Below are 27,664 nucleotides of genomic sequence, written 5' to 3' on the forward strand. Positions count from 1 at the left end.
CGGTGAAGTCCTCTCCATTGAACTTTTCCAGCGCCAGGATCTGGCCACTCCTCGCGTGTCCTTTTCCCATGGGTTTACGTCTTAGTACGTATCTGAAATGTTAAGCTTTTGTGTAAGCCGTCAGTTCGGAAGTGGGGAGGACATTCAAGGCGGGCACTTTGCCACGCCCCCCCCCCCCCCCCCCCCCCCCCCCCCCCCCCTCCACTAACATCCTTCGGCAGGTTTTGTGGCTTACTTAGTAAGCACCCTTATAAAGTAAGATGTCATGTGCTTTTCCATTGGTTATATATTTGGCCAATCGCACAGCCTCTTAACATCCGCGAATTGTCGTTGGCCAAGTCGTTGTGCGCAAGCACGCGGTGAGGCGACGGGTTTCTAGATTGTGAGCAGCCCGCTGGTGATTTAGAGAAATTGCAACTTGGTATGTAGCGCATAAGTAGTTAAGACAGACAGACTCAACGCAACAACAACCTTGGCAGGACAAAAGCAGTTATAAGTCTTACTCAGCTAAAGCTACACATACAAATCGCGCAAAGTGCACATTTGTCTTCGGACTCGCAGCAATGTTATCAGGCATCATGGAAGCAGTGGCGTCAGTGGTGTGACGACATGGAGTACAGCCGGCGGCTCTCTAGCAACCCAGCCGCAGCGTCCCGACAACCTGTCCTCCTTCACCGTGCATAGTTACCAATACGGTGGTCGCGCACGATCACCCACAAGAAACTCTATATCAACCATCCAGTCCAATATCAGCGCAATCTCGTGGTATATTTTGCCCACTTTCCGACTTTCCGAGCCAAACAAACAGCAACGTGGAGGGTTGGAGGTCAAATTTGCTATTGTTAATTTCACTATTACATTTGTTGAGAAATCTGGGACATTTCAATAGTAAACAGTTTAATTCACATTCTCCATTCAAAATGGCGTCTCCCGGCGGCCTGAGCAACGCCGACTTTGCGCGCATGTTCCGGAAGGAGGCGCGCCAGGTGGAGGACCATCAGGACGCAGACGTACAGGAGGATGTTTCAGCTCTCGACGCCAGCGAACGCGAGCTGAATCCGATGCAGACAGCGACCAGGAGACGACGCCAAGAAATGGCCCCAGAGGGCTTCGAAAAAGAGGAATTGCCGTCCGCTGGAGGCTCTGGACTGGGCTTTGGGTCTACTTCTGGGTCCACGATAGAGTTTGGATCTAGTTCTGGGTCTGGACTGGGCTTTACCGCGAGTTCTCGCGCTGGAATTGGTCTCGGAGCCGACAGGAAGCAGGATGGAGACGCTTCTGGGGGACCTAGAGCCGTCAAGTCCAAGACTTTCGTCTGGGAGAAGCACACGACGGGTTTTGGTACTAAAATGCTGGCCAAAATGGGCTTTAAAGGCCGTCTGGGTAAGAAGGAGGACGGCGTGTCGGCCACTATTGAGGTCAAGAAGCGCCCCGCGCAGATGGGAATGGGCTACGGAGACTTTGTGGAGGCCAGCAATTTGAGACAGAACAAGAAGCTGCAGAAGGAACTGAAGGGGGAAACTGTAGAGGATGAGACAGGAGCTGTAGCTGTTGTGGAGGACGACACGCTGTGGAGGAAGAGGAAGGTGGTGGCTGGCAGGAAGAAACACAAGCGCGCGGCCGAGTTGACGCAGGAAGCACAGCACTTGAAGAAGCAGAAGAGGAGCGACGTTGTGCTGGATATGCGCGGACCTTCGGTGCGCGTGCTGTCGGATGTGACGGCTGCGTACGAAGTGGATCCGCAGCGTGTGGACGCGGCCAAACCCAAGTTGGGCGACGAGCTGATTTTCAATGTGAGGATGGTGGTGAACCTTGCACAAGGCAAGATTTACGATTTGAGTCAGAAGATTGACACGAACACGGAAAATGTTGGGGTGATGAAGAAGGAGGCGAAGATGATCAAGGCGCAACGGAATTTAGACGATGTTCGGATACAACACATGAAAGTCATGGTGGAGCTAATGAGAACTCTGGATAAGCTGCGTGAGCAAGCGCTAGAGTTGCAATCGGTGGAACCGATCATAGCACATTTGCACACAGTTCGTCGGAATTTTCCGCTGGAATTTGACGCATACAAGTTGCAGCAACTCGTGCCATCGCTCTGCATGCCTCCGCTGCGAGCCTTGCTGACTGAATCTGATCTACTTGACCAGAAGTCATGTGACAGTGTCGTGCAGCAATTTCGATTAACGCGGGCATTCTTGACAGAGCTACCCAGCAAAAGCGCTGCCAACGATGCAAGCAGATCAGCTGGTGTTCTTCCGGTCATCCGCGAGAAGACCATGGCGGAGGGTGACGACCTTTACAACTTCATATTAGAGGAAACGCTGTGGCCAGCAATGGTGCAGTGTGTGAACGTGGAGTGGAAAGCCAAATGTGCTCCGTCAGATTGTGTGGACACATTCCTGAAATTCAGACCGCATCTTTCGATTGAATTCGAGGGGGCGTTCCTGCATCAGCTGGTGGTCTCTCGATTGAAGAAAGAGTGTCGTCTGTGGAACCCCCGCTCTGATACCATACCCGTCCACGAGTGGTTGCTTCCCTGGTTACCCTACGTCGGCTCCGCGATGAAGACCCTTTACCCAGACATTCGACTTGCCATTGCAAGCGCTCTAAATCAGTGGCACCCGTCAGACCTGTCGGTACTTGCCGTTTTGTCTCCGTGGAGAGAGCTCTGGAGCGAACGCGAGTACGGCAAGTTCACCCATCGGCATATTGTGCGAAAATTGATCCGGTGTTTGCACCGTGAGTTTGAGATTAACCCCGAAAACCAGTCGCTGGAAGCGCTGAAATGGGTGCTGGCGTGGAAGGGCCATCTTCCGGATCGCCAGTTTATCGCTCTTCTGGAAGGAGAATTCTTTCCCCAGTGGCTCAAGGTGTTGCGAAAGTGGGTTAGCGGCTCACCAAGTCTGCCCGAGTTGGAGAAATGGTATTGTGGGTGGAAGACTTTTTTCGAGAAGAACAAGCTAGCGACCAACGAGAGATTACTGGTACATTTTCACGGGGCTCTCGTGCTTCTTCAGGTGGCGACCGAATCCGCTGGCATTTCAGCTGAAAGCAGACCGCCTATTCCTGAGCTGAACGGAAGCGCAGCCGGCAACTATCAGGATGCGTTGGCATCGGCCCGATACGAGGAAGTAAAGGAATCGCCCATTCGCGAGGCAAAAACATCGCCGCGGAGTGTATCTCGCAGCGTAAGCTTGAAGGACGTCATCGAAAACCTGGCAATCAGTCACAACTTGACTTTCATGCCGAAGGGGTTCCACGACGGACAGCAAATCTACGCCTTTGGTAAGCACCAAATTATCGTTGAGCAGGGCGTGGTGTTTGTCGAAGAGTCCAAGGGCAAGTTCAAGCCCGTTGACCTCGAACAGCTCTTGTAGATGACGGATGCAGAAGCTAAATAGACAGGAAGGTTTCGAGTTCTGCAGCGACAATTATTCCTTTGCGAGGGCACCAACCACACGCACAATACGAAGAGATACGTGGGAAATGCACAAGAGCGGCTGAACAGGTTGACTGCTTCATGCAGCCAAGTCTATCCGCCGCCTCGCGCAGCTGTATTCTACTACTATGAATATTAGAAACTAGATCTCCTACCGGCTCACAATCAAGAGCCAAGTGAGTCATTGTGCATTGCCTGCCCTCCCAGTTGGGGAGAACAAGCACGCGAATGTCCACTTGGGCACTCAACAAGTCCTCATAACGCCAACGAGCGCAATGCACCCACTAGCTCAAGCCAGCTGAATACTCCCGATAAATAAACGCCAGCATGCTACACAAAGCACTCCCGACAAGCAGGAGCAGGCGTCCGCAACACACTCACCACGTCGTCAAAATGGCAAACGTAGACCACCCGGCCCACTCGCTCCTGTGCTTGCAGAAGGCAAACAGCAAAAGACGGGCAGGCATGATACCGAATCCGCGGCCAACTAAGAGCAGTTCACCTGCAGGTTAAACCATTTGAGTCGCATGAGCTTCCATTTCACCACAACTTGCCTTTGTATTCGCAGAAGGCAAACAGCAAAAGCAAGCAGGGCTGAAACAAAGTCGAGATCGCCAAATTAGTTCGCCTGCAGGTCCATGATCACCTTCTGAGTCCACGCCGCCAGCTGCTGCGCCTGTGGGTTCTGTGCGTTGCTAGCGCACTCGCTCACGAGCTGGACAACAAACTGCTGGTGGAACAATGTCTCCACAGCCTTGCCCATCGCCTGGCCCATGTCGCTTTGAAAAGGAATACACAATACACAAATGTTAATCACTCTCTCTCTCAACGAGAATCAAGCATAGTCCAGGCACAGAAATTCACGTACCCAATCAAGCCCACCGCGCCAGTCGTCACCGCGTCCGATCGAGTCGCGAGGTCGTTCGCCAGGGTAGCCAAAAAAGCACCAATCTGCGGCGCGCACTCCATCAGCATAGTAGCCTTGTTAGCAGCGCCCAGGCCCTGCACAATGCCCGTCAGCGCCTCCAGCACGCTCTCGCGGAGCTGGTTCATGTACTCCACAACTTCCTCATCGTCTGTCGCAATGGATCCGCACGCGCCCGCAGCCTGCAGAATCATCTGCAGTGACGACACCGCGTAGCGCTCGTATTCGCCCTCAATCGCAAGAGCAATGTCACCAAAGCAGGACAGAACAGGCGGCTTGACCGAGCGGTTCAGCATCGGGTTCTTTAGGATGTCGATAAGTGCGGCCACAATCTCATCGCACAGCGGCAGGATCTTACCCTCAAGCGCACGGCAAAGGTCGCCCACAACGCCCACGGCAACGCTGCACACCATGTACTCCTCGCTGTTCTTCAGACCCATCAGAACAACCGGGCCAAAGTACTGCATGTACACCTCAAACTTAGCACCAACAACGTTAGCCAGGGCGCCCGCAGCCATAAAGGCCTCCTCGGCGGCAGCTGCGTTGCGAGTAGAGAACACTTGCAGCAGAGCCTGCATGATGCGGTCCGCCAGCGGCTCAATGTCGGTATTCAGCTTCTGGATGGCAGCAATCAGGACACCGCAAAGCAGCGCCTGCAGACCTGCCTGATCGTCGTGAAGGCTGTCCGGGTTTTCGATCAGAGTCTTAATGCTCTGCTCCAGGCGCTCCAGCACCACCGGTAGGCGTAGAATGATGTGCTCGTTGACCTCGTCGGCACCAGCCTGCACCAGCACGTTCAGGGCCTCGTAGGCCGATCCGCGCAAGTTGCTCTCTGTAGCGTTCGGGCGGTTACTGGTTTCAAGCAGCTTGTCAAACAGCGTGTTGAAGTATGGTGTCAGCATGTGCGCAGCCGCCTCCGACTCCTCGAATGCCTTCACGATGTTGTGGATGGCGTAGCAAACGTTATGCGACACACGCGGCTCCTGGTCCAAACCTTCGAGCAGCAACTGCATCAGGCTAGGCAGCATTTCACCGCTAATGCAACCGTAGTGCAGCTCGCAGATGCGACCCAAAGTCCACGCAGTCGTGTCACGCACCAGAATGTTGTCGAACTTCATGCAGCCCATCAAGAAGCCAAGCGCCTGACGCACGAGCGGGGCAATCTTGGTCGAGTCGGGGCCATCAAGGATCGAGCCGAACGCCATGATGGCGGCCTCCTTCGCGCGCCACTCGTTGCTCTCAATGTTCTGCGTGATGAACGCCATGGTGAGGTCCACACAGGCATCACCGACCACCTGGGCCACCAGCGCCAGGCACGTGGCGGCAGCCATCGACAGGTTCCACGAGTCCTCATCCTGGTCATCTTCCTGCTTCTTTAGCGTCTCAGTCAACAACGGGATGAGCGTGGGCAGCACCGTCTGCACGTAGAAGTTGCACGCGATGACGTCCGTGCGGCCCTCGAGCTCGGCGTAGTTGATCTCCTCGATCAGGTCCAACTCGACATCGCACATGGACGACCAGAACTCGAGCGACTGGAGACCGACCTCGTCCTGGTCGCTCGTGATGGCGCTGAACGTCAGCTTGCACAGCGTCTCCATGTACTCACCGAGGTACTCATAGTACATGGTGGCGATGGCGGCAATACACTCGTAGGCCACCACGCGGGTGCGCAGATCCGGGGACTGAGTGGCTTCACAAATTTTCTGCATCAGGTGGTCGCGCTCCTGCTTGCGCTTGAAGTTCTCGTTCACAAACTCCAGACTGTTGCGCAGAGCTGTAACGGCGGCGAGGCGGATGGCCGGCGGGCGGTCGGCGCGGATGCCGTCCACGATGGCTGTGAGGATACGGTTCGTGTCCTGCTCGTCGATGGCGTTCTCCTCGAGCTCGTCACAGAGGTAGCCGAGGCACTCGAGTGTGGCATGGATGCAGCCTTCGCTGCCGCCAGTCACGTTCTTGAGCAGAGACTCGAGCAGCGTGGGCCACTCCTTGGCCGAAAGCTCGATGCCGCCGATCTTGGCCACAAGCTGGGCGCTCGTGTGGCGGGCCACGGAGTCGTTGGACTGCAGCACGCCTAGCGAGCCGTCCTTGATCTGGGTGCGCAGGGCCGGGTCCATGGCCATCCAGGCGTTGATCTTCTGCTGCTGCAGGGCGTCGTCCTTGGCGTCCAACACGTTCTTGAGGTACAGGCCGGCGGCCTGGCGGCCCACCACGGCGAACTCCTCCGAGGCCAGCGCCTGCACGAGCGTTACCATGAACTGGCCCATCTGCTGCTGCAGCGCATTGTTCAGGAACTCCTCGGCCTGCTTGCGCAGCGCCAGATCTGCGCCAAGACACCAAGATATGTCAGGTATGGAACCCTAACTAAAGTTCATAACGGATACCAAGCGCCGTACCGGAGCTCTGGGTGTTCAAAAGGGCGGCCGAGATGTCCATAGTGTTCTGTGTGGAGAGGGGAATGTAGAGAGGGGGGATACACGCGCGCGCGGGGCGAGGCTAGGGGGAATACGCAGGGGGGCGAAGACACCGGAGACTCGGCTCTTGTCGACTTGGATGGAGAATGGCAGACGAGAAGCCTTTTCTCAGCCAGTAACGAACCGCAGCTTTTCGGCCAGTAACGAACCGCATATTTTTGGCCAATAGCAAACCATATATTTACCTCCAATCAGCTGCGTGAGGGTGAGTTCCCTCCCGTTTAGATTGGTTGAAAAGCTGGCGTCAAAAAGCGTGAGAGAGGTTCATTGAATCCAAGTAAATATTTAGTCCAAGTAAAGTAAATATTGAGTCCCAAGTAAAGCAGCACGACTTCAGCGTGCGTCTCTGTCAATTGCGAGAGTTGCTGAAGGCCAATCCTACATGTTACAGCCATGGCATCCACCCCTGGAACGTGCGCCCGAGCAAATCCGGCGCGGTGGCCATTTTCAGAAGCTCTTGAGCCTGCGCTAGCGAGGTTGTGGCGGCGAACTCGTCGACGCCATCCCCGCCGCTGCTCGCTGCGTCAATCAGTGCGTGGAACTTGCTCATGTGCTGCTTCAGATGCACATTCTGCGACAGCTCCTCCTTCAGCAGCAGTCCCGGCGACACGCCCTCCAGCTTCCTTCGCGCAATCGCAATCTTGACATCTGGCAGCCACGCACTGGCTGCGCCGCCTACCGCCGGAGACGCAGTCGACTTGTTGCTCGCCCGAGACGCTCGAGCGGGCTCTTCAACCTCCTCCATCTCTACGTCGCTGTCTTGCAAAGTAGATCGATCGTCGCCTTCTGCTCCCTTGAACAATGCCTTCTGATGTGTCGTAGTAGACTGTTGCCAATCCAGCAGCGGCTCGTGCAGGAAGACGTTCATCACGCTCTCAACGACTTGGCGTTTAGAGCGAAGCGCCTCAAACACCGCCTGCATCTCTTGGGCTAGTAGGTTTGCGCCATCGTACGGTTGGAACACGAAATCCATTTGCCTCGTGTACCGGAATGGGATTAACTCGGGAACAGGGAGGACACTCGCGCCGGCGCCAAAACTAACGCCAAAGTCAATACCGATGACGCGCCCGCTGGATAGTTCGAACAGAAAGTTATCAAGATGGCGATCTCCAATGCCCAGCACGTACGAGCAAGCGCTAAATACTGCCAGCGACTTCAGAAAGTGATCCCGAACCAGAAGGAATGCTTCAAAGTTTGAGCCCAGACCTAGCAGTTGACGCCGCAATAAATCAGCTGGTATCATCGCTTGAACTTTTGAAAACTGGTCTACAACGTCCTTTGAGCGAGGGGCAACTACCTTTGCACTGAAGCTTGCACCACGCTGTTTCAGAAGAAAGGACTCGTAAGCCTTTGCCGCTGTCGTATTGAACAGCTCCAGCTTTTGTCTTTTGTTGCTCTTCAGGTCCGTGCACCGCTCATCAATCTGCAGTTGTGCTTCAATTACTCCTTTTAACGTCGACGTACCATCAAGCCACTCCAAAATTCCGATTTCCTGCGTCATTGGAATCACATCGTAGGTAGTAATTGACAGTTTCTGATCGCGGCACCGCGGGTCTGCCTCTAGAATTTGATTCATCACACCGAAGAGCTGTTCAATTCGCTGGTCAAGGCGCAAATCCTCTCCTCCCTTCACGAGGAACGTGTAGTCCATCTCATCGCTACCGTGTAAAGTTAGCCTCTTAGGCAACTGCTTTGAGGCTAGCACTCCCAGCATTGAGTCAAAACTCAAGATTCGGATGTGCGTAGACGGATCTGGTGGACCCCAACCTACACCAGCAACAAATAAATGGTGAGCGCGATGCCGATTCTTCAAAGATAGACAAGTAACTTACGTGCTGTATATTGCCCTGGAAGCTCCAGCGAACATCTGGAATGGTCAAACTCCTCGAGCCATTCTGCAAAATCACCGATGCGGGCTTTCATGTCCTTAGTGATGGCATACCTACCTGGGGTAACGCTGAAGTGACTCATAATCCATTCGCGAGCGGTATTGACAGTTTTTGAAGTCAGCTTTGTGCCGTCCTTGCCCATTATTTTTTCGACATCTCGTTTCGCTTTCTGGATCCAGTCGCGATTGTATCGACCGATTTGATCTCCAAGAAGTGGGCGATCAAGCGAGAAACAATCCTTCCACAATAGCGTCACCTTTTGGCGCGCATCCGACGATCGATTGTCTTCTATGAGCTTTGCGATTTCTCTTAGCCCTTCTTTTAAGCGGAGCTCAGGATGGTGGATTCTACATAAAGCATGAATATCGTTAGTGATTTCGAGAATCAATCGAAGAAATCAAGGCGTACAATCTCAAGGCGGTCACGAATTTTTCCATCACTGGGTTTGTCAGCAGCACCTCTAGACGATGTAAATCCACCTTAAATGCGTCCAACGACGACCTGCACGTAACCATGAAGTCATAAAAAAGCGCTACTGGGTATTTTTCGGCCATCTGCATGAATCAAATCTTGCGTTAGAAAGAACTCGAGACACTCATTTCGGGTCTGATAGAGCAAACCTTTTCAAGAACCGCAACGATCGTTTTTCCGATTGGCCCATTTAGCAATGCCATTAGCTGGGCTGACCACTGTAGGCACGTCCATATCGGGACCTTTGTAAGGACCTGCTGCTCGAACTCTACGACAATATCGGGGTAATGTGCAACTAGATCACAAATCTGCGGGAAATAATGCGCGCATTGGCGGTCACCAAAGGCCATCCCTCCCAGCACATTTTCTGCTAGAAGCTTCGTCAATGTTTTTCGGTCAGCAAGCGTCGTTAGCTTTCCCATCTTCCGTTTGAATAGCAAGTCGTTCAAAAACTCGATGAAGGTTAGCCGGCACCTCAAAAATGCAGCTGACGTGCCCTCATCCAATTTTGCGTTCAAACCGGCAGCCGAAGAGTTAATTCGCCCGCTCGAAATCTTGAACATGTCGAGAGAGCGTGAAAAGTACTCTTCTTTCAGGCTGTCATCAATATCATTGGAGGCATAAAACGTAGCGGCGCTGGCAAAAGTCTTTGCCTCAAGGTAACCCATAGCCACTGTATCGCTCGCGTTTGCTGTTTCCATCATTTTCATAATTTCCACGTTGTCAAACATTTTCGTGGCGGTCTCGTAGTATCGTGTAATCAGTTTGACCGAACTAGCAGGCAAGCCATTTTTACTCGATTGCTGCTCCTGGCGATCAACCAGCTTCAAAACGTGCGAAACAAACACCTCAACCATTTGTACACTTAGCTTAGGGAGTTGATGAGCATTGCACAACTCGCGGTAACTTTTCAACATCTTGGAAGCCAAAGCTAGAATGTTGCATGAAATTGCTGCGTTTGCGTACTCCAACATAACGCCGCTTTTGCTTCCGAGAATAGTTAAACGAACTTCATCTGAAAGAATGCCTAGGCTTTGCCCGTGATCCAGCAGAAATCCAGCGATTATGTTTTGAACCAGCGCGTGCTGAGACCAAAGCATCATACCATCCTCTCCTGTTGATGGAGGTGATCGTCTCCACGCGTTCACAAACCTCGTGACATTTTGGTCCTGCGTGCAAGGTAGTGCTGCGTCAATGTGGTCACCTCTGGCGAGCATCAGCAGCTCGTCGATTTCTACCATTGAGGACAGCGACTGCATCAACTCCATGCGCGAAGACGACGACAACGAACTAGTCTGCCTCCACATTTTGAGAAAGTTACTGTAAAACGTTTCCACGCAAACACGCGTTTGGTTCGTCTCGCCAAGTGAGAGGTGTATCAAGCAAATTTCAACGGGGAATCTCGACTGAAGAAGCTGTTGTTTTGCTGTATCGTGCATGGCATCCTTAAAAAAGGATTGAAGATTTGCAGTGACGCTTGGCTGGTCACTTCGTGCTGTCTCGGATTGCCCCAAACATGATCGCATGTAGCTACCGATGCCTTGCTGAAGATACGGGGGCCGCTGTGTCCATAAAAACTCGCTATCCCTTTTCATCGCGTCGGTGATCTCATCGCTCAGTGCGTCCCAATTGTTCAGCGTCTCCAAGCAGTTAAACCGCTGCCAACGGCACCTGGTAGCATCTGCCTCGGCAGCTAGGGATATACTTCCATCAAGCATCTCCATTTGTGAGGCCAAAATGCTTTCGGCCTTCTTGTATGACGCGATAGCAAGCGGAAGGTCTCCGGAAAGTTGAGCTTGAAGTGCAGCTTGAGATTCATCCGTTGTGCTGCATGCGATCGACAACGCCATTAGGAAATTCCGTTTGTGCACCGTGCTCAACAACTTATGCAGCAGATCCCAGCTACTCGCCACCGACTCGTGGGACGTCAGGCCCAGATCCCTTTTATTGCGCTGAATATTGTAGATCAATTGCTCTTCCAGTGCCAGCTCACTCAGGTGATACTTCCCACTGGCAAGACCAGCTTCCCCTATAGTTCTTGACGGAATGGCAAGTGTTTCACAGAGTGCAGAGCTGCGGACAATACTAGAAAAGTAAGCCGAGACGATGCAACCCACGTAAATAGAGGAAGATTTTGAGAGCGTCAATGTCTTCTCGAGGCTTTCCGCTAACTCGCGAGTGTGTCCAGACTGTTGAAATTGTGGAGTTGTCACAATCGAGGAGAATAAAGCACCAAACACTAGGCTCGACGTCTCTACGTGCATTTCGCATAGCGCCATGATGGGATCCACAATATCGAGTCGTGTGATCTGGATATCAGGGAAGTCGCCCATGCGGTACGTCCTTTTCATGGAAACTTGACCCTGGCGCTGCTTGCGTTCTTTGGTGGCCTGAGCTACTTCCCTCTTCTTCAATAAAGCGTATTGATCCTGAAAATAACGTTTTGACGCTTTCTTCTCATAGGTCGATGAATTCTTCACAAACGAGCTCTCTGCAGCCCGTCGTTTGGAGAAGCGTTCTCGTCGAGCGTGCTGCTGCTGTGAAGCTCCTAATTCTCCGAAGTTTTGAGTAAAGTTCGACGCTGACGAAATCGGAGTTTGTGACGCTGTGGAATGGTAGCTACATGGTTAATTCAATAAACTACATGGTGAAGGAAAGGAGTTCGGGCGTACCTGGCTTGGAGAAAAATAGCTGCGAATGTATGACACTGGCATGGGTATCGTCAACTTGTGATGAAACAGAGTTCGGCTGGCAAGACTGGTCTTGACGTACGGAGAACGTATCCGCTTCCACCGAAAATAGTGGAGCCATTGACTGCGTTTTGGCCTCCCAACTCGCGTCAATGTTAGTCTCTGTGTATTCCCCACCCCCCAAAGCGCTCGGGAACAGGGGTCGATCAGACCCGTCACTGTCCTTCGACATTCCAACAAGCAAGTTTGTTGCGTAGAGTACCCATTTTTCGTCGAACTCTTGCGAGTATAAAGTGCCAAATATCGCAAGAAGCCTACCACTGCAAGAATTCGCCATAACTTTGGAATCATTCCAATATTCAAAAGATTGCTTTCTAAGATTATCATCGGGGTCGCACAGTCCGCGAAGCAGTGAAGCACTCACTCGAGATTTTGTTTGAGTCGACAGATTCTTTTCAAATAGCTTCTTGGCAATCGCAAACAGCAGCTCTCGGCAATCCAGGAGGTCATGTTCCTCATAGCTCTCAAGCATGCCAAGACCTTCGGGAGCATTTTCTACTAACCTTTCCAGCTCAGATAAAGTCAAATGATCGACAAGGCGTGATATAGCTCGGAGGGTATTTTGCTGTACGCCAGTGTGTCGGTGGGTAATGAAACGTCCAAGAACAGACTGTGCGTGCGGAAATACCTCGTTGGCGACGTTGTCGTTCGAAGCTGCATTGCTCAAGGTTTCAGCCGCCAGCAAAGCCCATGCATCTACAGAAACAGCCTTCGGCAATACAAACGATAAGCGCTGTAGCATGCTCGAATCAATAGTTTCGGGCCGATGCAACGAAGCATTGCGTAACAGTGCCAGAAATCGCCCGAAGTCCTCGTCATTATAGGATCCAAGTATCAAGTTTTTCAGCTTGCACGTGAATTCTTCTCCCTGGATGAGGTCAGCACTTTGTAGGTATAGCCCACCGACTTCAGCTGCTAGAGTGTACAAGGATGCTGTCTTGCTCTTCATCACCAATAGGATTCCATCTTCAATAGTCTGCTCTTCAGCTTTACACGCTAAGACACTTGTTTGTTCTGCACCCATCATTGCACTGATAATTTGGAGAGCAGCAAACTGTTTTGCTGCTCTCAGCTTAGTATCTTCGTCGTCTGCGTGAATAGAACTGATGAGGAAACTTACATCGATGTCCACCGAATCTTTCCACATCGTGATTAGAGAGGTCACCAGTGACACGTTACTGTTTCGAATCCGATTATAGCGGTCCGGGGAAAGCTTTATAAGCTCGTTAATAAAGCGACTGGCGATGTCCTTAAACGATGCCACCGAGACATCGCTCCATTGGTCAAGCACAAGGTTACAACAATCACGCAAAAGATAGTTAAACTCAGGAACCATTTGCGACTCAGTCGCGTCAACTAGGGTATCCATCACTACTCGCAGCCATGACGATGCGTACACGGAAAATACTTCGGGGACATTGACCACCACTTTCGCCAAAAACAACCGCACAGCAAGACCTGTGGACGGGTCAATAATCACGTCAAATATCTTCTTCATCCATCCAGGCATTGCTTTTTCACCCCAATTAGAGCCAAAATCGGTTTTCATCTGCATCAGTACGCGCAGTAGCGGCATCATGCAAGGATGCTGATTAAACTCGTCTAGCTCGATCTCCACATTTTGATAAGCAGCGCTTGTTTGATCAATATCTTGAGGCAAAGTCATCGTGGATGCTCCCATCGTGTCTGCATCCATACTCAAGCTGCTCGCCGTGAAAAACTGCATCGCATCGGATCCATTTCGCTTTAATTTCGGGCTGCTCGAAACATTTGAATCAAGTCTAATTTGAAGAGAAACTACTGACAGGCTTGACAGGGGTATTGTAGCAAACCTCTCTGTCTCAGCACTCAATTCGTACTCACTCGAGGGGTCTAGAATATTGCTCCAGACTCCTGGCTGAAACAAAATTTGATCGAAAAACTTTTCTTGCTTTTGCGTTCGTGACACTGCTGTAAGTAGACAGCCGTAGGCAGCACAACACGCCAAACGGGTAAGGTCGTCAACCTCTACGTACGTCTTTGTCACCACTTTGCTTGCACATTTGCACACCAGCATTGTAAACTCGCGGCCCTTGCCATTCTTGTGACCCAGAAAAGCAGAATTGAGATCGAGCCGAACAACTTCTGGATCCATTAAACGGTAAAGAATCTCCACCAACGAGTATGCCACGAACACACCAATGCGACCTCCTCCAGAGGTGACTTCGGCAGACGTTGAAATCAGCGCCGCGAGCACACCAATGATACTTGACTTCTTCGTGGCACTTCTCATCAAATAGAAGCGTTGCAGAGTCTCACCAGTTTGACACTCAACTAAGGGCGTAAATACCTCTTCAAGAAGCGTTTTGCGAATAGCAACATGCAGCGCGGGATCCAGCAACACATCTAAGAGTTCCACTAATTGAACTCGAACGTTCGCATCACTTGTTTCTCGTGATTTGACGTTGCTGCCTAGCGAAATTGAATACCTTGTCAGCATTTCCTTGATCTCTGCCCTGAAGATGTGGTTGTCCCCTTCCTTCAGACTCGAGTAGATAATTTTGAGATATGCAATCGAATTGCTCTGTTCGATAACACCCAATAGTTCAGAGAATAGCGAATGGAAAACGTCAAAATCTTTCGAGTCACGCGAGACGTCAGTCGACACAATCGGAAACTCCTCAAAAACAAACGCTATAAGAGCTTGTAGCGTAGAATCGGACGCGTGCTGCTCATTGGTCGCCAGAATCGACGTGGGCCCCAGCAAAGCCAGCATTCTCAAAAGGTCAGCCTTCACTAAATAGCTGCATTCGCGTTGCTTGAGCAAGTCAATAGTGGCATCTCGGATATCGCGGATAGGTCCGATGCGAAAGGCTTCAACAAGATGTTCGGAACAATTTTGGCAGAGTTCCAAAAAGTATCGAAGAACTTGCAGTAGTGAAAGTGTCCGTTGTGTATCAGCTTTGGCGGCTTCAAGGTTCTTGACAAATTGCTTGATATTTGTCACTAAGGTCTTGGTAAAATCGTCCCACTCAGCAGACCTAACCGGGTAGACTTTGAAGCTGACGACCTGGTGGAGAGCATCAACCAACACATTGATGGCATATTCATTTTCCAGTGATAGCGACACCAACTGGCTGGCACACTGTTTCCAGACCGCTAGTGTTGGAATAAAATGCACCACGTCATTGTACACTGGCCCATATAACTGCCGATCAGAAGCGTTCACAAATACGTCGGTAATTCTCCAACCGCAAACAGCTGCAGCCTTCAATGCTGCGGTAGCTACGAGTTGGTTGTCAGGTAAGCATCGCCCATACTGGATTGTTCTGCCTGCTACCAGGGCAAATGTCGATGCATATTTATCTGCTGCGTTAGCGTTTACGATTCCAGAACTTAAAACCTAAGACATGAAGCAGAAATGACGTTAAATCAGAGGATGTCTTTTATCAAAGGAAACAGACAGTGTACCTTGCTCCCAAAGAGGGACAGCGATTGAATTGTCCTCGCATGCTTTCCAAAGGTTTCGTCGCTGCTCACCTCAGCAATGCTCGCTGTCAGGGGTAACAGCAATGTGTCTACCGTTTGCTGCAATTGCTGCGCCCACTGCTGACTGTGGATCACCACGTCAGTACAAAAATCCTCAATTTCGTCAAATAGCTTTGAATCATTCGCCCAGGTACCAGAACGATGCAGAATTGTCTGAAGAAGTTTATCAGCTACGGATGCTCGAAAGGATTGATTGTCGACGTCTGCAACAGCGCGAAGTATCACGTTATCGTTGTTCGAGAACGATTTGATACACCTGCATAGCGAAACCAACACCGATAGATGCACTCCAATCCTATGCGAACGTGCCGATGAGTCATTCCAAGGGTCCCCATGCTTTAAGAAGCTAGCAACAGCCCATGAAAGTGTCTGCTGACAACTGCATCCGTCGCTTGGACCCATCACGTCAGAGGTATTTTTTCGCTTCATTCTTTCTTGGTGACTCGGTGCACTAAGTCCAAAAACGGTCTCTGCCTTGTCGCCTAACAGTTCAACGCACCAAACGTAGCTCTCAATCGATGCGGATAGTTGGTCCATCCACTCTACTGTGACATCAGGCAGAGCGTGAGCTAGTGAGCTAGTAGGCGCCAACACGGAGCCGATGGATCCAATTCCTTGTAATGCGGTGTATTCCTCAATCCAATCCGAGCTTGATATGCTAATCAAACCGCTAAAAGAGACAAAGACTCGTCGACACAAACGACGGAACAACACCTCGCGCGCTGCAGTTTGCTGGAAAAGCCAAACCGTGGTTTGCTGAAGACTGGTGTCGCTAGCAATCGCCGTAGTATTTCGTGCAGTCATATCCCCTTTCAAAAAGAGCTGAGGGAACCGGCAGATGCCGCGTTCAATCTTCATGACCGCTTTTGAAATCACATCTCGCGAAATATCATCTCCGCCAATCTTGTTTCGAGCATCACTATCGCACAAGCGGAGAGCACATAGAAGGTTCTTCACACATGGCAAGGCGAACCTTGTTAATACCGTCCCGTCCTCTTCGTTCAAGGATCGTAAAAAGTAGCTGATCGAAGCTGCAGCCCCACTGCGCTGGACAGCACCAGGATGGCGGCACAGCGAAAAAACTCGCTCGAAAATGTCGTCGACATTTATCTGTGCTACAGAATCTTCAAGAGCTAGTGAGAGCAATGCCGCAATGCATCGGGCCGACATTGTACGGACAGCAGTCTCCGGGTCCGACAAACTTCGAGTCAGCTCATCAAGCATGCTTGCGTATTCAAATGGATACGTGTCCTTATTCATTGCCAGCCACCGAAGTAACTGAAAGAGCAGCGGCTCAAACAATGACCTGCAGATTTTTTCTGGATCAGTTGCTAAGCGCACAACCTGCGCGAAAACACCTTGCCACATATCGTAAAACACAGTTTTTTTACCGGCTGCGTGCGGATGAGTTGTTGTCTTCCCACATAAATAACACACCAAGGCATGATAACCTTCGCTCGCGCTTGCTTTTACGCGTCGCACAGAACTGCGAGCTGCCAGCTCTCCAAAATGCGGCAAAAGCGGATCCATCGCTAGCGACAAAGGCACCTCACTAAGTTGCAACTCCAACCGAAAAAATGGTGACGAAATACTCCCCATGCTACCGCTAGCATTAACAACTGAAGGAGGCTCGCTCATCAGAAGTGATACTTTACCACCACATTTTCCCAGAAGCAACAAAATACGATGCTGAAGTTGGGTGAGGTCAGAATCCACATTAGAGTCGGTATTTGCTGTACTCGCTGCAATAGATTTCACCAGCGATGATTTCCCATCATTGAGTCCATCCTGGTCAAGGTACACCGAAAGCACTGGTACAATCTCGGGGATGGTAGCTTCGAGCCCAATCGGACACTCTCTTTGCCAACGCTCCAGTGTTGTGACGGCGACAACGGCAGCAGGAAGGTACGATCTACCAAGTTCCAAAATTGACTTCAGAATGCCGACCATTGTATGTATGGCCACCAATCCAACTGGTGATGCCAAAACAAACTCGGCGCACGTCAAAAGCAGCTCATCTTGGTAAAATCGAGCTTGAGCACAAGTTTGTTGAACGAAAATTGTAAAGTCATCACGAAAGCGGGACTGACGATCCACGCCCCATCCATTGAAGTGTGATAGCGAGTCGAAGTATTTGAGATCATCCATTGCGACAGACAGTACTGTTCCAATTCGATAAAAGCTGGAAACCAGCGGTAACTTTGAAGCTGAAGTAAACACTTGATGCATAAGCAAGAAAATCTGTTCACACATTAAAGAAGTACAATACAATACTTAGGTAAGTCAAACTCCCCGTACTGTTTTATGGACTCAGGCCGAAAACATACCCACGGATGAAGCAGAGACTTCGGTAGTTTACCCAGAACCCTCTCGATGAATTCAGTCAGATTGAGCATAATAGAATGATCACGCGGCACGCTAGGCTGTAGAATATAATAACAACGTAAACGTATAATCTCAACATCTAGCCATCGTGGAGGTTTTAGCTTACCGTGTACCCAGTCGCGTTTTTTCCGTTTCTTGTTGCTTGCAGATCAAACTGATACGAAAGGTTGAGCTGGTCAATGATGTCTACGATGTTCTTGACCGTGGAATCAAAGAGGATCCGTTGAAGAGTTCTTTTGGAGTTTGTAGGCTCCTTCATGTCAACATCCTCCGTTTCTGCAGCTGCCGCTATTAGAGTAGGCTCAGCAATTTTTTCGGGGCGAAAGCGAAGCAGCGCCAGCCAAAATCCTTCATAGTCGTATAAAAGGTTTGTCACCAGCTCCCCAGTGTCTGGGTGGTAGACGACCTGTTGCGAATAAGCAATGTTCGACGCGTTAAGAAAGCCTCGATAATACAGTGTTCTTGTAGCAGAGGAGTATCTTACCGCTTGGCCAGGGCCTGTGACGTTAGAAATACTCAGCATCAACGTTTGAAGCACAAAACGATCGACCAGAGGATCGATTACTGTCCACTTCGACAGAGCGGAAAATACTCGAGCAACCGATTTGTGCATCATGAATTTCGACTTCCAAAGACATTGGGGATAAGCGATCATCAAATGAGACAATAAGTCCCCTAGAAACTTGACGTAGCCTTGATCAAGTGGAAGTTCCCGACGCTAACGAACGCAAGCCAGACAATATATTTCAAAACGCAGACCCAGAAATTGAATCAACACATGAACTGGTCGTACCTCTTGCACGAGTTGCCCAACGCACTGCACATACTGTGAGCAAAGAGTCCATCTCGAAGCTGTCGCTTTAGCGTCCAGCGCCAAGAGGGTTTCACCAAACGATTTCAGCTTCTCTTCGATCTTGCCGTAGCCTTTCCCCCCAAGATAGACGTAGATTGATTGAGCAAGCCAACCAAGGCATTGAATTGCGAACGCTATCATCGATGTTCCAACTCCAGAATCGTTCACAACTGGTAGAACTTCTTTCAAAATTCTGTTCAAGCATTTCTTGCGCGTATCATCCTCCACCTCCACCAAGTACGCATTTAATGCTTCAAAGATTGCATTTGAGCACACAAATGCGTGCTCTTTTATCTGACCAAAAATGACTTGTCAGAAGGTTACAGTAAACAGTTTCCAAAGCAAAAAATTGACCGCACCGTTTTGTTTTCGCTCATGCAGCAAAACTTTGCATACGAAAACCACACGTGGCCGTTCGGACCGATTTCTTGCAGGAACATCTGAGCGTGCTTCGCTATGAAGATTTCAGACGATTTTGTCACCTGATAGCGTGAGAGATTTCCACTGACTGTGGTAGCGAACACTGTGGCCAAATACCTGCATGGTAAAAGCACCCCAGTTAGCCACCCCTCCCTAGTTCTTTCTACAGTATCAATTCAATACACTCACGAGTAAACTTTCTTGCGCAAGCCTTCATCTCGCTTGTAGCGCTCCGGATCGCACTCCAGAAGACGAGCCAGCGCAAACAATAGACCATTGACCAGCATCATCTCAGGCGAATTACTCGAGAACTGCTTCTCCAGCGCGTCTTCAACCCAACAAAGCAAAGGAGGCACAGACTCCTCCACATCCTGCGGAAATTTCTCCACCAAGTAGCCGATAAGCTCCAGCATTTGTCCCTGCCCAACAAAACAACATGCCACCAAATCAAAACGCAACCCCAGTTCCTTAACCAGCAAATCTCTCTTCGTTACCTTGGCCGTTTGAGTCGCCTTTGAAAACTTAATATCGTAGAACAGTTTGTCCACGTAAGCCCGGGGCTCAATGTCCTCTCTCGAAGCTCGCTTGTCCGCATACTTGAGCACACTCACCACCACCTAAAGTCCATAAAAACCAACTACATGAGCACAAATTCCACCCCTCACTAGCAATATAGTAAATGCATCTCATACAGCTACTGCATGGGCTTTGACTCGATTGAATGCGTCGGTCCGCGCCGTCCGTTGACAGGTCTTGAAGATATCCACCACGTGCTGCTTGGTCAGCGCTTGGTGGCTTCCGTAGAGCTTCAGGAAGGACGAGAGCAACTCCAGGACGCCACTTCTAGTCGTAGAGATCTCCCGCTTGCGCGACTCGTCCGCAAAGTCCGCGCTGGCGGCCACAAAGCGCAGCAGACTGGGCGGCTCCACGCTCTGGAACAGGAGGATGGTGCATTGTTGCGCCGAGGCCCGAGAGCGCACCATGGCGTCCGCGACCTCCTTCTGGAGATGGTCCATCGTCTCTTCCACGCTGTCCACCGCATGCTGGTGGGCCAGGAAGGCCGTCAGCTCCTCGAGCCGCTCGGCCACCTTGGTCGCCATGCTTCAACTGCCACGGGTGGATCGGGAATGCGGATTGACAAGTGGATGTTGCGTGAAGGTGTCCAATTATTTTCGTGCAACATTGCGGAGTGTATGTAGCCATCTCCACTTCATCATTGACAAACTCGTCTTGGCCGTCCGCGACAGATTCATGCTGCAAATCTTGCTGCGGCGCGGTGGGCAGGAGAATACTACAGTGTATTTAGTCGCGGCAGATTGTCAATCTCGCTGCAGCTGTGCTTCACAGGCTTTAGGCGCCTCGCCTTATCTTCCCTGCCGTTGGAAGCGCTGCAGGCTGCACTGCTCTTCTCGACAATTCCTCAAGATACAATTTTTGCTCCAACCCAGTTACTGTGCTCGGGGGACCAGTCGACCTGAGGTCGAAGTCTCACCGAACCACGGGATCCACTGCTGTAAGACTCTGCGGAGTTCGGTTTGGTCGCGAGCTTGTTTGCCATCGACATCTCACTAGGCTGGCCAGACAAACTAAATGATGTGCAGCCAGCAGCGCGCTAGCAAACACCAAGATTGAATGCTGCCACACTACTGGTAGCACTTATTTAAGGTAATAAACCCGTGGACTCAACTAACTTATGTTAGTACATTTGGGTTGCGTACTGTGCAAATTGAAGTTCTGAATCTTCAACGGGCTACGCTGTTAAGTATCGCAGCGTGTAAGGTAGATTCCCGTGAGTAGGTGCGAACGCAGCAAAGAGCTCAGCTCGACGAGCACTTCAACCTGTTGCAAAGGTACTTTGCCAAAACTTGGTTGCCGCACAGAAGTATGCGGCGATCTGGAAAAGGATATGGCACATACTTTGCAGCGTATGCATCACAACGCTATGGATCCAGCGGAACCGTGTCGTGTTCCAACAAGAGGATGTCACAGAGGAAAGCAGTGTCCAGGAATTCTGGACCACAGGAATGAGGCAGCTCAAGGCGCTCGCTAAACGCGAGCGCCGAAACCCCGACACAGTCATTCAAGGAACGCGGTTGTTTGTGTGCCAGCAAGCACTAGAAGAACAACCACGAGAGCAGTCAGCAAAGACGATAAGCCCCGTACAACCACCGGATCTCCAGGAGACACCGGCGTTGCTAACCAGGCTTAGGCTGTACCAGACATCTAGAAGCTGATAAGGTTAAATAGACCAGTCTGTCTCTCTCTCTCTCTCAAAACTTGGTTGCCGTTCGCCCCTCGGTTGCTGATAGCATCAGTGAAGTGAACTGACTGGTTTGACGACTCCGATTGAGGCGGCCTTGCATGCATGCACATGTATAATGCTGCGCGCCTACGCTCTAGTCAAATCACCATCGCCGAGTGAGCGATTTGCAACTCATCTGCCGTGTTGGCGGCGGCTTGCCCAGCTGCGCTTCTTACGGTAACCTTTCCGCCAAGTTGGCGGCGCCAACTCGGAGGGCAACAACTGTACAGCAGCGCGGATGACTCGGGCCAGATCAGCCCAGCTGAGGTGACTAGAGGTCATTTCCTCGAGGTGACGCTCTGCCAGCACTCTGGGGTCGTCATTGGGCGCTGGCCAGTCACTTTGGCAAGGACCGGGTCCCCTTCCTTTGCGGCGATGTTCACTGGCCGTCGGCACACGCCGCCGTCCGGTGCATGAGTCGACAGCCGGCAGAGGCGACTTCAATAGCAGAGAAGATACTTTCGCCCAGCGATTGGCGTCGACCCAAAGCCTGTGAAGCACAGCTGCAGTGCAGATTGTCAGCCCGCCACGCTACCAGTGTACTCCTCCCAGCGTGCGTGCCCCGGGATTTGCAGCGTTAATCTGTCGCCGACGGCGAAGACGAGCGTGGCCGGCACGCGCCTCCGAGGCTCTTGCTTCAAGGCCCTTTCCCAGTCGTGTGCACACCTCCGGAATCGAGCAACGTTGTGTGCTCTCAGCCATTACGTCACCGAATCTTGTAATCACGGTGGCGCAACGGGATGTGAAATCGCCGTCGGATTGGGCGCAAGCGCGTGCCTCCAGGCGCTGTGAAGGGTCGCGGGTGTTCATTGGTCGGGGCCTTGGAGCAACCTCTTCTCACCTGCGAGACCGCATACGATCACATTTCAGCACTTCTTACAATTTCCAAGTCAACTTGACCGCTCTTTCCCCTACGATAATCCATACCCCGCCATTTCGGCGGCGAGTCTCGTCGACATAAGCGCGTGCTACATTTTTTATTTACAAAAGTAGCCTCTAAAAAACCCGATCCCAGGCCAACTCCTGGTCGTCGCTCGCCGATAAGCTGCGCGTGGCGGCGGCCAGTCGCGGCCGCGGCCTCGGCACTCCGATCTCAACCTCCACCCAGCACCCGGGCCGTCTATGACAGACTCTATCCCCTCATTTCGCAAGTGGGGCCCACGTCACGCTTGTACCGCCCGATTGCGTCACCTTCGCGCAACACGCGCGATAAGCTTAGGATCGAGCCTCTCCCACTTGCGCTTTTTCGAGCTTGACCACACAAGGCTGCGCCGCAATTGCGAGACGCTGCGCACCCAGCAAGTCAATCGTCAATAAGCAATGGCGCCCAAACAAAAGTCGGCGGCGACCGAGCCGTCCGAGATGACGCCGCTCGTGTACGATGCGCCCTCGCACTCTGATAACGGGGACGGCGGCGGCCTCACGCCTCCGCGCTCGCCGCTGCACCGCGCGCCCTCCTGGCAGTTCTGGCGCACCACGTCGCCACCGCACCGCTTCTTCCTGCTGCTCCTCATGAGCTGCATCCCGTTCGGCGGCCACTTCGTCAAGGTGCGTACCGTATTATACCAGTAGTTGCCTTTAGATGGTCGATCTTATCCTAATCGTATCTGATTCTGCGCAGAACGGCATGTCATCGCTGGAGCAGCTCATGCTGGACGACGAGAGCTTCCCCATCTCCAACACCATGTACGGCGCGCTGCTGTCGGCCGTGTCGGTGCCCAGCATGTTCCTGCCACTGCTGGGCGGCCGCCTCATGGACAAGAGCGGTCACCGCAGCATTCGCTTCTTCCTGGCGTGGATCTGCGTGGGCCAGGCCATTTTCGCACTCGGCATGCAGCTCAAGCTCTACTGGCTCGCGCTCTTCGGCCGCGTCTTCTTCGGCGTCGGAGAGGGCAGCGTCGTGGTTGGTGCGCGTGTCTTCATCGCATCTTGGTTCCGTCACAAGGAGCTGACCTTCGCCATGGGCGTAAGCGTGGCTGTGACAAATGTCTCCAAGATGGTGGCTAAGGCGACCGTTGCGCCCATCGCACTTTATTTTGGAGGTTACGTGCAGGCTTTGTGGTACGGAGTGCTTGTCTGCATCGCCTCGGCCATCACGGGCACCATGGTGTGCCACTACACGCTGCAGCTCAAACGCATCGTCAAGAGCCGCGTGGTCAGCGAGGAAGCGCTGGACCCGGAGCTCCACTGGCTCGCAGACTACGCCGACAAGAAGCGCCGCAAACACCGCTGGCGCAAGTCGCATGCGCACGCCAAGCAGATCTCGTGTGAAAATGTGCAGAGCTTCTCGCGCATGTTCTGGGTCATTGCCATGCTTCACGTCAACTTCATTAACGTCTTCCACCTGTTCCAGAACGTCAGTGCCAGCTACCTCTACCAGCGGTACGATTACTCGATCGTGAAGGCTGGCGTCGTGAGCAGCGTCTCGCACCTGTTTGTGGTGTTCGCACCATTTATCGGCCTCGCAATCGACCAGTTTGGCGGACGCGTCATTCTCATCATCCTCGCAGCCATCCTTTCGGTCCTGGCCTACGTGTTCATGATCTTCACGGAGATCAACCCGGTGGTGTCGATGTTGCTCATCTCCATCTGCCTGTCGTTCACCCCGACGATTCTGATGGCTGCGATCCCCAACTCGGTGAGCCGGAAGAGCTTCGGTACAGCCTTTGGCATTGTAGAGATCACTGATGCCATCGGTGCAACTTTTGGCAACATCCTGATGGGCTACTTGCGTGACGAAACGGGCAGCTATCGTGTGGACATGCTGATGCTGTTGGGCATGGCAGTGCTAACGCTACTCCTTGCTCTGTTCCTCATCTTCGAAGATAGCCGCCACGGCTGGGTGCTTAGTGCTCCCAGCAAACGTTCACGCGCGCTGTCCATCGACGATGAAGACCCGGTGGATAACCCGGCGGTTCTTGAGGCGCGTTACAGCTCGATTGGCGAGACTGCCCCACCAGCTGATCACCGGGCAGTGTAGATGTGGAATGTGTTCAGCTTTTCCTGCTCACTCATCATAGAGCTCGGCCATCGTTGGTATCCGTGAAATGAGCCGGTCAAAAGTCGTTGCGCCAGCTTCCAGACTCACGAAAGCAAGTCAACGCGAGATAAAGGCACCTACCTATCTGGGCTCAGAAGAGCACCATTCACTGCTGTAACATGTATTTAGTTCAGAAGAACCCAAAGGAAATATAATGCCGGCTACGTTGCTACTGCAGTACCGATACATGAAAATGTGTTCGTTCGCAGCGCTTGCGACAAGGAGTTGATGAACGCTGTGGACATTCGAGGCAACGACAATGAAGCTAGTTAATTGCGGTCAAGATATGTAAAAGCTGCTGACTAACGCACTCCAACAGACAATGACATGCAAAAATAAGCACAGAACCACATTAGCACGTCCTCGAGATGTGTGTTGAAAATGTTCACTTTGATGTCGCACGGTTTCGATGAGTCGGATGTTGGTGCTTACTTTGCAACCTTTGTCGATTTCATTCAAGTTGATGGCAGCAAAAACATATCGAAAAAACTCGTAGTGTGATTAATGCAATAAAATTTGAAACGAAAAGGATCCGCATGCTTGTGCGCGAAATGGGCTTTGCTCGAGTCAGGCTCTCAAACACCCAATAGCGAGCGGTAGCCCACAACTGCTCGTATGCAGAGATGCACCGACAAATATGTTCGAGCTTCGTCGCTAAAGTCGTTGGTGCTTGCGCAGATCACCCCGTTGCCCTTCTTGCTCGCGTTTGTTGTCGGAGAGAGGCTGTTGGTTTCCGCTCTCTTCCTTTTTCTTGTCATCTTTGCCTGCTCCTTCATCTCGTCCTTCTAATAGATTATGATAGTCCATTATTCATCACCTGCGTTTTCTGGATCAACTCGATGAAAGTATCGACCTGCGACGTCATATTAACAAAAGAGAAGCTGCATTACTACATGAAAGGGATGTTCGTCATGGCGAGAAGAAGTTTGTGACGCAGCGTTTGCGCCGAGGAGTACGCAGGAAGGTGGAGGCGGCTCAGACGCGGGCCAATCGGTACGACAACGGGGTAGCAGGAATCCGGGTGTTCTCGGCCGTCAGATAAAGCGTCTGCAATTTCCAGTACAAACGAAGTCGACGTCGGCTGAGCCTCGATCTGCTTCGTGCCATTTTTTCGCTCCGGGTTGACGAATTGCTCTAGCATGCGCCGTTCAACTGATGTGAAGGCATGTACGAGTTTCCAGAACAAGTCATGGTGACTTTGACGAGGAACACTGTAAGTGGCGTGGCGCTCCAGTCTGGCAACGTAGCTAACATCCAAGTCCGAGAGGCGTTCTCGAAGACTAGGATTAGTGCCACTCAAGAGCGCAACGCATCGACTTGGGATGATGGAGAACAGGCCATCGCGGATGGCTCGAATTGCGGCATCTCGCACTCTGGATCGATTTTCTCTGTCGCCTTCATCTTTTAAGATTGGTGCGGCAGGGTCAACAAGCTCCTTCCAGAAGGAATTGGAGAGAAATTGCAACGGCAGGAGAAGCTTGCTTCGCCACGCAATTCCAAGAAGTTGCCCGAAGCAATAGTACCAGAGTAACAACTGGGAGCTTTGAACTCGAGATTGGGCTAAAGCAGACGGCGAAAACAGCTCCACGTTGATATCAAGCTGAAGTTCCGGGCGCGTTGCATTTCCTGACGCTCCCACACGAGCGCCAGTAGGTACAAAGAGTGGAAAGTATGGCGATTGAACCTCCCGAGTAGCACTTTCGACGAGAGTCAAGTACTTGGCAGTCTGCTTTGACGACGGTTGCTGAAGTTGCTCGTCGTCCTCATCTTGTTGCTGTTTCCCCGTGTCATCTTGCTCTCCATCCTTTACCACTGCTCCGCTCGACTCGGCGTTAGGTTTCTCAACATCAACTTGAAATGACTGATAGATTGGAATTGCTTCAAACGGCTGTGAGGATCCACGTCTCCACTGTCGTGCATCTTGTGCAGCCAACTGCTTCGAGAACTGCACAAATATTGACCCTCCAGGAGACGAAATCAGGCAAAAGCGTCGCTGCTTGGGCACAACAGTGCTGAGCTCCCAGAACGGGACAGCTTGAGATGACGGATAGCACATTTTTATCGTCGGAAGATCAGCGTCCACGCTACTATCTTCAATTTCACTTGGTTCTTGCAAAATGTCTGGGGCTCGACTGACCGTTTTGGTCCTACGCAACTCTTCCTCAATGAGTTTCTCCTTCTGTGATGAGAAGAGAAGACGTGCCGCTAGTGCAGATATCCAGGAAAAGTTTGACGGATCATCAAGAATCCAATGCGGCGAGTTCAGTAGAGCCGCAACGGGAGATACCTGGGGACACTCCGTGTTGCAAAGAGCAGGCACTTGCTTGCTGGATTCGTGTTGGTTTGTGGTGGCGTCGGGACTCACACACGTCCCAAGCGATGTAGCAAATGTGTTTCTTGTCATTGCGAGGCGTACCACATGATACAGACACCGGTTCACATACAACAAGAGCCCAATCCTAATGATTGTTTGGTTAGATCCTGGCTCTGCAGAAATGCCATGAGCAGCATACATTTTCTCCAAGAGCAAGGCAGTCGAGACGTCTGCAAACGATAGGAGCCATGGGCTGCTTATAGCTTGCGACGTTGTAATTGCATCAAGCTCAGCGATCAACTTAGCGTCCGCCTCGGCAGCGTCGATACCGTTATCACCCCAACGCTCTTGAACGCCAACAAATGCTTGGAATGAAAAGGTTTCCTCGGCAATCGTGATATCCAAAGCGTTCTGCTGCTCGATAGTAGAGTCCAGTGTTTGCGATTCGATGACAGTATTATCAAGGTCAAGCTTGTATTTGTGGTGGCGGTGAACAGGGTATTCATCGGGTGAAGACAGCATTTCACGACAAGCACTCAAACTCCACGAGGCAAGTTGAGGAGTAGTACTGCTGAAGAGGGTCGAGGCACCCTCTTCATCAACTTCGTACCACAATTCATGCCGATATTCGCCGAGAACAGTGCACTGTCCCTTGGTGGTAAATACAGAGTCTCCCGCCGCTAGCCCATATCGATCTGTGGCAGACTTGCTCTTGTCGATGGCGATCACTTGACCGAGAGAGATCTCACGGAATGTTTGTTCTTCCCGCCTCCAACCTTCAAATGCTTCGAAAGCCTTTTCAAAAAGGTTTGAACTTGCGAGCTTTGCATTGGAGTCCACATGGCTTTGGTAGGTCAAGACATCTTGCATG

The 27,664-nt window shown here is 51.6% G+C and overlaps 5 protein-coding genes across 5 annotated transcripts; 2 read left to right on the forward strand and 3 right to left on the reverse strand.

Annotated features, from left to right (window-relative positions):
- Positions 1–920: 920 nt before the first annotated feature.
- Positions 921–3,383, forward strand: KRP23_7528 (Septin and tuftelin-interacting protein 1-like protein 1; the record flags this gene model as incomplete). Its single annotated transcript, XM_067892857.1, has 1 exon — positions 921–3,383. The coding sequence occupies one exon, from the start codon at positions 921–923 to the stop codon at positions 3,381–3,383; it is 2,463 nt and encodes an 820-aa protein (XP_067744696.1).
- A 681-nt stretch (positions 3,384–4,064) lies between these two features.
- Positions 4,065–6,803, reverse strand: KRP23_7529 (Importin subunit beta-1; the record flags this gene model as incomplete). The annotated part of the gene is made up of 3 exons (XM_067892858.1): positions 4,065–4,224; positions 4,314–6,690; positions 6,764–6,803. The coding sequence occupies 3 exons, from the start codon at positions 6,801–6,803 to the stop codon at positions 4,065–4,067; spliced, it is 2,577 nt and encodes an 858-aa protein (XP_067744697.1).
- Positions 6,804–7,226: 423 nt separating this feature from the next.
- On the reverse strand, positions 7,227–20,237 carry KRP23_7530 (DNA-dependent protein kinase catalytic subunit; the record flags this gene model as incomplete). The annotated part of the gene is made up of 20 exons (XM_067892859.1): positions 7,227–8,608; positions 8,674–9,077; positions 9,139–9,284; positions 9,351–10,496; positions 11,460–11,806; positions 11,874–11,892; positions 11,974–12,114; positions 13,072–13,708; positions 13,784–15,333; positions 15,402–15,462; positions 16,453–16,612; positions 17,570–17,720; positions 17,807–17,902; positions 17,971–18,270; positions 18,349–18,582; positions 18,658–19,011; positions 19,077–19,254; positions 19,327–19,556; positions 19,632–19,754; positions 19,830–20,237. 20 exons carry the CDS (start codon positions 20,235–20,237, stop codon positions 7,227–7,229), a joined length of 8,067 nt encoding a protein of 2,688 aa, XP_067744698.1.
- Positions 20,238–22,759: 2,522 nt separating this feature from the next.
- On the forward strand, positions 22,760–24,419 carry KRP23_7531 (Major facilitator superfamily domain-containing protein 1; the record flags this gene model as incomplete). Its single annotated transcript, XM_067892860.1, has 2 exons — positions 22,760–22,987; positions 23,061–24,419. 2 exons carry the CDS (start codon positions 22,760–22,762, stop codon positions 24,417–24,419), a joined length of 1,587 nt encoding a protein of 528 aa, XP_067744699.1.
- Positions 24,420–25,368: 949 nt separating this feature from the next.
- Positions 25,369–26,535, reverse strand: KRP23_7532 (uncharacterized protein; the record flags this gene model as incomplete). Its single annotated transcript, XM_067892861.1, has 1 exon — positions 25,369–26,535. One exon carries the CDS (start codon positions 26,533–26,535, stop codon positions 25,369–25,371), a length of 1,167 nt encoding a protein of 388 aa, XP_067744700.1.
- Between the last annotated feature and the right edge of the window lie 1,129 nt (positions 26,536–27,664).

Source organism: Phytophthora ramorum (assembly GCF_020800215.1).
Source record: "Phytophthora ramorum isolate Pr-102 chromosome Unknown Phyram_PR-102_s0006, whole genome shotgun sequence".
NCBI lineage: Eukaryota > Oomycota > Peronosporomycetes > Peronosporales > Peronosporaceae > Phytophthora > Phytophthora ramorum.